This window comes from Vombatus ursinus, unplaced genomic scaffold (assembly GCF_900497805.2).
Source record: "Vombatus ursinus unplaced genomic scaffold, bare-nosed wombat genome assembly UNPS02010788.1, whole genome shotgun sequence".
Classification (NCBI taxonomy): domain Eukaryota; kingdom Metazoa; phylum Chordata; class Mammalia; order Diprotodontia; family Vombatidae; genus Vombatus; species Vombatus ursinus.
Window position 1 is genome coordinate 5,034,387 of NW_020950566.1, and position 10,082 is coordinate 5,044,468.

The 10,082-nt window shown below is 39.3% G+C and overlaps 1 protein-coding gene across 4 annotated transcripts in view; it reads right to left on the minus strand.

Moving 5' to 3' along the window:
- Positions 1–8,505: 8,505 nt before the first annotated feature.
- Positions 8,506–10,082, minus strand: part of CADPS2 (calcium dependent secretion activator 2) — a 700,135-nt gene continuing 698,558 nt past the window's right edge. For all 4 annotated transcript variants that reach the window (XM_027855139.1, XM_027855140.1, XM_027855138.1 and 1 more), the window contains one exon: positions 8,506–9,574. In XM_027855139.1, coding sequence (XP_027710940.1) covers positions 9,395–9,574 — 180 coding nt within the window. In that variant the 3' untranslated portion in view covers positions 8,506–9,394. The remainder of the gene's footprint in view (positions 9,575–10,082) is intronic.

Below are 10,082 nucleotides of genomic sequence, written 5' to 3' on the forward strand. Positions count from 1 at the left end.
CTTTCAAGCTGTAGCTCACAACGAGATGCCTGCACGTTTTCCATTTATTCAGTAGTCACCATCCAGTCCTTTGGAAGCCCTTGGGAAGCGGCATATTTCAGTGGGTTGATTTTTTTTTTAATCTCAGTGCACTTTTCAGACAAGCATTGAGTCTCTCTCTCTCTCTCTCTCACACACACACACACACACACACACACACACTCTTCTCCTCCCCCCATCCCCCCCACCCGTGCACTGCAGTGAAGCAAGAATGATAGGGCAAAGTGATGTGATTTCTGGCCAAAGTGTCCTCCTCTTTGATCTTTTAAGTAGTAAAACGTTTTAATGAACACATTTCGAAAAGGAGTTATCATCTAACTTGTGGTTTACACATACAGGTTCAAAGTCCTTCCCTTCCCTTTCATAATACCTAGCCCACAGTATCAATGACAGACCAAAAGAAACTTTCCAAGTAATCTTTCTTCCTTTCTTCTTCTTTCTCCTTTCCCTGCCCCTAAATCTCTTTATCTTTAGGGCAGCTTCTTCAGGAGAGTCGAAAGCAAAGGAGAATACTTCTCTTCTTAAGCCGCAGTTAAGTCTCGATCTCCTTTCCCCTCTTGGCTAACTGTATATGACTTTCACTACAACATTTTTATTAGTAGATAAGACTTTCCAGATTAGACACTGGACTATGGCAGGTGAGACCACGATTTGGAATAGCAAAAATTTCTTATTTCATGGTCCCTAATCATTGTGGTGGGTGTTGGAAAGAACATTTTAAATTGAATTCTGTCTAACATAATCGGTTTTATTAATGTCACCAGATACCCTGCTTAACTGGGTGTTTCCTTCAAGCCATTCCAACATTCACTTCCACCAGTGGTTTACCAATCTAGTTCTAGAAGTTAGTGTTCTTTCCCAGGAAATGCTTGACAAAGTACCTCTCAAGGGATGAGATGTATGCTCTTGTGAAGCTTTCTGGAAACCATATTCTTTATTTTGTAGTCACATCACTTAAAAACATCTGTTCTCCTAAAATCATTTCCTTGGAGTTAGAAATCATAGTCTACTAACTCTGTGGTGTGATTCGGGGCAAGTGATTTAACCTTTAGAGTGTCAGTTTTCTCAACTGTAAAAGGAAGATTATAATCCCAAACCTTCCCGGATCAGTGTCCTTGTGAAGATCAAATGGGGCAAAGTTATGTAGAATTTGCATTGCCAAATGTAAATAGCACGCAAATCATTTGAGTCACCTACAATTTTAATGATTCTAAGATATGGGGATTTGGAATCCGCAGTCATGCAGCAAAATCTGGAAAATATTGCTGTTTTGAAAGATAGGCTTTTATCTCAGCAAGCAGCTTGGGATAGTTGAAAGTACTGTACAGTTTTTCAGATGTGATTTAGCCCTTTCTCCTAGTCCTATCTCACTGTCCATCTGCAGTGCTTGCTCAAGATAAATGTGCTAAAGGGCTTCCCATCAAATTTCATGTTAATTTGGGCCATCCCACATTTCTCATCTATTTGATTTTCCCTGAGTGGGTTGCTAGTTTAATTTCATTTGAGTGACCATTGTTTCGTTGAAAAGTGTCTATGGTGTAATGGGGTTTGATTCAAAACTCATCCCCAAACACTCCGGAGCATCTAGAGACCCCTGCAAGTTAGAGTTATTTGCTCTTACATCTGGACATCTATACTGTGATTAACCACCTTTTGTTGAGTACATTTCTCTTTCCCTGTTTTATGCCTGACTTGAAGTTGATATGCTGGGGTTGGCTGAACAAAGTTATCTCTGGAACACAGTAGGTACCTAATAAATGCTTTTTGATTAGTTGACTGATTAATCTTTGGTTGCATCTATCTTTGGATAATTATAGCAAATAGCACCTTGTTGGAGAAACACCTTTCAGGCTCACAAATATCATCATCATCATCATCATCATCATCATCATCATCATTATTATCAACAAACAACATAATCTATGACCCTAGGAAAAGGGTCTTGAGAAGCAACTAGGTAACCTAGTGGATGGAGTGCTACACATAGAATCAAAAAGACTGAATTTGAATCCTTCCTCATATATTTACTAGCTATGTTTCCCTGTCCAAGTCATAAAATCTCTTTTAGCCTGTTTCCTCATCTCTAAAATAGGGACAATACAAAGGATATGAACAGGCAGTTTTCAGATGAAGAAATCAAAGCTACCTATAGGCATATGAAAAAATGTTCTAACTCACTATTGATTACAGAAATGCAAATTAAAACAATTCTGAGGTACCACCTCATGCCTATCAAGTTGGCTAATATGACAAAAAAGGAAAATATTGGATGTTGGAGGGGATGTAGGAAAATTGGGACCTAATGCACTGTTGGTGGAGTTGTGAACTGATCCAACCATTCTGTTTGGAACTATGCCCAAAGGGCTATAAAAATGTGTATATGCTTTGATCCAGCAATATTACTGATAGGTCTATATCCCAAAGACATCCAAAATAGGGGGGAAGGACCAATTCGTACAAAAATATTTATAGCAGTTCTTTTTGTGGTGGCTAAGAATTGGAAATCAGAGGAATGCCCATCAATTGGGGAATGGCTAAACAAGCTGTGGCATATGATTGTAATGAAATATTATTATGCCATAAGAAATGACAAGTAGAATGATTTCAGAAAAACCTGGAAAGACTTATATGAACTGATGCATGGTGAAGTGGACAGAACCAGGAGAACTATGTACACAGTAACAGCAATATTGTCCAATGAAGAATTGTGAATGACTTAGCTATTCTCAGTGATATGATGATCCAAGAAAATCCCAAAGGACTAATGATGAAACATACTATTTGTCTCAGAGAAAGAACTGATATTGATTGGATACAGACTGAAGCGTGCTATTTTTCACTTTCTTTCATTTTTTTTCTTTTGAGTCTTTTTGCAAAATGACTAATATGGAGATGTTTTACATAATTGCACATATATAACCTATATCTGATTGCTTACTGTCTCAAGGAGGGGGGAGGGAATAGAGAGAGGAAAGTATAGAATTTGGAACTCAAAACTTTACATAAAAACGTTTTTAAAAAATAGGGATAATAATAGTACCTAACAAGTTTGCCAAGATCTAATAATCATTTTATGTAAGTCCATCTTATTATATGTAAGGTTCTTCCTAACTTGTCTTTCTCCACTTCATTCCATCCTCCACTCACCTGTCAAATTAATTTTCCTTAAATTCAGATAACAATCTCACTCCCCTAATCACTATACTCCAATAGCTCCCTATTATCTCCAGAATAAAATATAAAATACTCTGTATAGCATTCAAATCCCTCCATTACCTGCCCCCCCTTAGCTTTCCAGTCTTCTTACACCTTACTCTTCCCTCCCCATCATATACTTTGTGAAACAGTGACATTGTCCTCCTTGCTGTTCCTCACACAAGATAATCTATCTCCAGACTCCATCAATGGCTTTTCTCCCTGCCTGGAATACTCTCTCTCTCTCTCTCTCTCTCTCTCTCTCTCTCTCCGTGTCTGCCTCTTGGCTTCCTTCAAGCTAAAGTCCTACCTTCTACAAGAAGCCTTTTTTGGTCCCTGTTAACACTAGTACCTTCCCTCTGTTTGTTTTCAGTTTTCAGTTTATCCTATATATATCTTGCTTGTACACTGTTGCTGTTATATCTTCCCCATCAGATTGCGAATTCCTTGAGAACCAGGAATTGTCTTTTGCCTTTCTTTGTAACTCTAGTACTTAGCAGTGTCTGGCATCTAATAGGTGATAAATAAATATTTATTGACTGTGACTAAAGTGTTTAGCAAATCTTAAAGAAATAGATGTGTTGGTTGTTATTGTTATTATAATATATTCTCTAGACCTCTCAGTCCATTTTACTTCTGGAAACACATGGTTTCTCATATAAAATCAACTGAACAAGCCAGTTGATTCCCTTTTCATCAAAAGAAATATTCATGGTGCATCTAAGTTGGCTGAAGATATGTTAGCATTCATCACTTGCACAAAAGTCAGGGACTTGTAAGAACAGAAAAGGAGCTGGGCTAGGGAGAGGGATGGGGTGGATAACGGATAAACAGACAGCCTGTGTGGCCCTGATACTCAAGAAATTCCATTCTTTTGGATAGACTCTCTATGGAGGACCTTAGAAAGACAAGCCAAGATGCAGTGGATACTGAGCATGGATAGGTATGTATGTATGTATGTATACATGTGTATGTGTATATATATATATATATATACACTTATACACACATATATACATACACACTCACCCCACCCATATATATTTTATATATATGTATATGTGTTTGTGTGTGTGTACGTGAGTGTGTATATGTGTGTGAGTGTGTGTGTGTGTGTGCGCACGTGTGTAGGGAGTGTCTAGAGCTAAAATCCATCCCACCAAAAGTTGTTTTTGATGCTTTGCAACCGATAAAATGCACTTAACCTTAGAATGATTTTTAGGAGGGTCCAAGAAAATAAATAACAGTTGTTGAGTTGTTTCAGTGTTGTCTGACTCTTCATGATCCCATTTGGGGTTTTCTTGGCAAAAATACTGAAGTGATTTGCCATTTTCTTCTCCAGCTCATTTCACAGGTGAGAAAACTGAGGCAAACAGGGTTAATCGACTTGCCCAGTGACACACCTAGTCAGTAGCTGAGGCTAGATTTGAACTCAGATCTTCCTGGCTCCAGGCGTGGCACTGAACCACCTTGATGCTCTAAATAGACAGGGGCTATTAGATCAGTTACAGACTTCTTACTAGGCATCCTGGTAAGAGAAAAAAAAAGGCACTGGTTCTGAAATCAGATGACTTAGATTCAAATCCTGTCTTTGATTCTTACTACTTCTATGACTTTGCAAGTTATTTTATCTTAATGATGGTCCTCCTTTTTCCTTATCTGTAAAATGAGGGGGTTGTACTTCATGGTCTCTGAGATCTCATCCTGCTCTAGATTTATCATCTTTACCCTTGCTCTAGGCTCTGGGGTTAGGAAATAAACCAGGACCCTTGGTGGGATGCCAAGGATTATTCCCACAGACCAACTGTGGGTTTACTACTGACTGTCTCACAAGATACATTCAGTGGGGCTAAGGTCATTCCCCTCTACTGGACATTTCTTAGCTTTAAGGCTCTAATTCCGAGTCTCCTTTACCAGCTCAGACTTCCTTTCCTCCCCATGCCCAGTGTAGAATCTGGGGCAGGAAATTCAAGTCCATTGGGAGAAGTTAAGCACTTTGGAGTTACCAGTGCCTTTCCCAGGGACCTTTAAATGGTACTCAAGAAGGACTTTAATTGGAAAAAGAAAATGACATTCTTCCACACCCCCCAGTCCCATTTCCCAGCTCAAGGGGAATAGAAGTTCTTTGCAGTCTAATGGACTAATGGTCTGGGAGTAAGGTCACTAACCATGCTCCAGGCACACTGGACTCCTCTTGGTCCTGAGCGTGTGCTTTTCTTTTTCCTACCTGTAGGCTTATGCTCAAATTATTCTCTCTTTGGAGTGCCTTCCCCCACTCTTCTTCTTGCTGCACTACTTCTGCTCCTTTCAGTTCAATTGAAATGCCTCACATCTTCAATGAAATGTCTAACGATCTGTGCCTATCAGCATTTTAGTGTTTGCAAAACCCTTTTCCATCCGTATCATTTCATTTTATCTTCACAACAACCTTCTGAGGCAGGTACTATCATTCTCATCCCTATTTTTTACAGCTGAGGAAACTGAGACTGAATTTGAATGATTTATCTAGAGTCACACAGCTGGAAGAAGTCTAAGACAAGATTTGAAAATAGGTTTTCCTGACTCCAGGGCTCGATTGTTTACCCTAGGCTGCCTGCCTCATTTGGCACCTGGTTTGAATCTCCCTTGTCCTGCATTACACGGTAGTGTAGCTATCTACTGAAATCTTTCTCCAGTGCTTCATCTGGTGTGGAGGTGCTAGGTTCTTCAAGGTCATGCCCTCTAAGCATAAGCTCTTGCAGGGCCTATCAAGCAGGAAAGGCCTGGAGTGTTGGACTGTATGGTGATGGGTGAATACTCCCACCTATGAAATTACTGTTAAGTAAAAGAAAAAGTGGAGGTGCTATATCCCCCTATCAGACTAAGTTCCTTGAGGCCAGGGACAATTTTCAAAACCCCTGCCCTTATTGGAGTGTTTAGCACCATAAGAGCTTAAAAAATGTTTGTTGAATTAAGTAATTTTGTAACTTTGAGCGTGCTTCCGGCGTGAGGGAGGGAGAAATTCTGCAATTTTTATTTTTTATTTAAAGTTTAAAAGTTCCTGGGAAAGGGCTAGTAACTTCACTTGTCTGTGTGTCACTACACGTAAAACGGCTCAAATGCAGCTTCTAACATCTTATGATTTATTCCTCTCACTCAAATTCAGCCCTTTAAGGTGGGTCCCATGCTCACTTTACACATTCTTCAAATCTCCATGCTGTAAGATTCCCTGTACTACGAGTTCTTCAGGGTATAGTGCAAAGGGCAGAGGGAAAGGGGGTGCAGTGTTAAGGTAGGTAACTGAGGGCTTCTTTTGGAGTACCACTTTGGAGTCTTTGTAAATGGTCTCAGGGACATTCAGCCCTAAGTCAGGGATGGGCAAATGTCTTTTAGGGATATCAATCTTGCCAGACCATTCAATAAGCAGAGAAGTGGGAAATGTTTAACAAAAAGAAACTCTCCCTATTTCCCTTACGCCGCTCCCTCTTAATCTTCTTCGTAATACAAGTTCCTGAAGTCCCATTCAGGCCCTACGTGTCTTGGCTGGTCTTTACAGGAACGGGTGAGGCCAAGCTGGCCTAATGCATCTCGCGGAGCGCTCTCCATCGTCCCAGACGCAGAGGGAGGGTAGGACGCAGAGTGTGAGCACTCCACTGGGGACCCCAGGGAGTTAGGCAGCGAGGTCACCAGTCCCACCCGAGATGTACTGGAGTTGGAGCCTTCAGCAGATTTCTTTCATTTCAATAGCATACTAGAGAGTGATTTTTGTTACTTTTCATAGACCACGCTAAGGTGTTCACAAATCCTTGTGAGTACCAGAGAACAAAAAGGGAACTGGAGAAGCAGGGATTTAGGACTTTCTCCTCTCCCCACTCCTGTTCCTTCCCCTCCGGTTTGAGAAGAAGCTATAAACCCTTTTCCCACTTGGCCCTCTGACACCACCTTTTCCCTTCCCCTTTTCTCCCTTTTTCTTCCCTCCTCCCCCGCCCCTCCCTTCATAAGTCTTGGAAGAAAAGTCTTTTAATATGAAACATTCACCCCACTAGCATCAGGAGATCTCCTTTCCTGCCTTATCAGGGGTAGGGAAAGAAAACTACTCGGACTTCAAGAGGAAAAATCCTTGAAGGCAGAATGTAAGCCACAGCTGGATCCGCACAACTTTACATTAGGCCCTTTATGTTTCTTTCTTCTCTCCTGAATAGGCATTAATATTATTTTTTCTTTACAAAGCCCATTCTGCTCCCCTTTTCTCTCTCCCTATTTTGTCATTTAAACAAACCCACTCATTTATGATACCAGCATGTAGCTAGGCTATTTTCTCCTTCTTCACCTAAATGTGAAAAGGGGGGCAGTGAAAAGAGTTCTAGATTTGGTGTCTGGACACCTAGATTCAAGTTCTGCTTAGGCTTTGGTCTAACACAAGGTCTGGGAGACCTTGGTCAAGTCACTTAACTTTCCTGGGCCTCAGTTTCCTTATTTGTAAAAAGAGAGGGTTTGATTAGATTATCAAGGAAAGTCTCACCCAATTCTATATTTGTGATCCTCTTCTTTTTTTTTTCTTTTCTTAATAAATTATTAGGCACTATATTTATTAACCCCTACTCTTTCATCAACATGGGCAAGTTAGAAGGCATTTTAGAGAACACCTCATTCAATATCATTTTTTTTTAAAAAGATGTTCACTTTATAGACTCATCGAGATTGAGTGATTTGTCAAAGGTAAGACAGAATGCACATATGACCTGTTGTCCCCTTTTGCTACACACTTGAACACATGAGTCAGAGTACAGTGAGATTGACTGAAAAAAAAAAACAAAACAACTACAAAACTCAGGAGACCTGGCTTCTAATCCAAGCCTTGTAACCAGTGTTGTACTGGTGAATGTTTAACAACAATCTCTCAATACTTAAAAAAAAAAATAGCATAAGGACACATTTGTAAGTTTATCTGCATCGTTAACAAAACAATAATGCTTAGATCAAGTCTTGATTTGTTGATTTCTGATGTGTAAATCTTAATACTAAAAATTTAACAATTGGGTCTCCCCCAAAGTAATTCCAGTTGGCTCCAACCCATACCCCCCATCATAACTGTTGGCCTCAGTTTCCTCATTTGTAAAATAACTGAACTAAATAATCTCCAAGTTATAAAATTCTATGATTATCTATATACAGGGTGTCCCAAAAGTCGGTTTAAATCTGCACTAAGACTTTTGGGACACCTTGTGTTCAGGGCTATAGAAGAAAAAATTTCAGAATAGAGATAAATAAGGTAATTTAAGATCTCACATAAGTGTTTAATAAACTTTTTCTTGCTACAAAAATATGTCAAATACATTCATTCATTCAAATTGCTAATGCCATTCCTAATTTGAGTCAAAAGCACATTAGATGACTGGGATGTTTGAAATATTGAAAACATCTTTTAATTCTTTTTTAATCTATACAAAGTTTGATAAATACAGAAGTACTCATGATACATTTTATGACTTATTGCCTGCAAGCTCCTGCTGTTACACAAAGAAAGAGAAGTTTGATGTGTTGATGACAGCTCCCCTATTTCACACCCTGGAATCCCTTAAACTTGCAAAGATGAATGTACAGAATTGGATAAGACACAAGGCCATGAAGTAGTCTAAACTGTAGGTGTGTTTAGCAGTCCTTTTAGTCCACTAAAGATAGCTGTATATCAATTGAGAGCACTAAGAGCCTGGGTTAACATTGAGTACATATCACAACATGGTAAATTAACTACATAACAGGAAACTTACATATAAATTATAAATCTGAAAGTACACCATCTTTTAACAAGGGCACTGAATAATTGGCACAGTGATGAATGACTTCTGGTCACAATTTGAGGTACATATTTTTGCTTTATGCAGACATACTTCACTGGATGTAGAGAAATAAATGTTAAATTCAAGAAATGAAAGGTACATATCTCGGTCACAAATGAGAGCAAAACTCAGCTCTGTGTCAAACTGGATAGGAAGAAGATAATCCTACCCTCCCAAAAATCTTGGCATTTTTTTCTTTTTAACCCTGTTTCTATAAATATTTTTTTTAAACAGTGGAATGAAATACAATTATTTATATGTGGTCAAATCCCTAACTTTAATTACTAGGACAAGTTACAAAATTAACAATGTCAAGTCACTAATAGAGAATCTACTTGCTCTCATCCTTCTTCTTCTTCTTCCTCATCGCTGTCTTTCATTGTAATGCCCTGAAGTCCTCCTCCATCAGAAACAGAGGCTGTGGCCTCCTCCACAGTTAAGCGGCTGTGAAGAGCTTCATAGGTTTTACTGTTTAGTGTTCCCTCCAACACACCTTGTAACCGGAAGTCTCTGTATGTTTTCTGGGAGAAAAGGAAATTTCCTTAGACAACTTCAACTTTTTTTCTGTTAAAGTCATAGTACATTCTCATCTCAACATTCTCAATTTCACTTATCACTTCATCGCCATAAATTCATCAACACGACATTTCCCAACATCTCCAAGATATGGCCATACTCTCTGATAATGTCCGCTCCAACAGACACCAGGCACCCTTGGCTCAAGTCAATGAGTGGTTTGCCTTATCTTGCCAGGGCCCTGGCCTCCACACCACTTCTTGAAGTCTCATCTTGTCCCCACATTCACTTTTCCCTTCCTCCAAATTCTAGTACTCCTTTACCTGTTGTCTCCCTAATTAAAATGTAAGCTCCTTGAGGGCAGGGACCTTCTTGCTTGTTTATATTTTTATCCCCAGTGCTTAGTTTAGTATAGTGTGGAACATAGCATTTACTAAGTGTTTGTTCTTTTATCGATCTATCTTCCATCTATCTATCTATCTATCTATCTATCTATCTATCTATCTATCTATC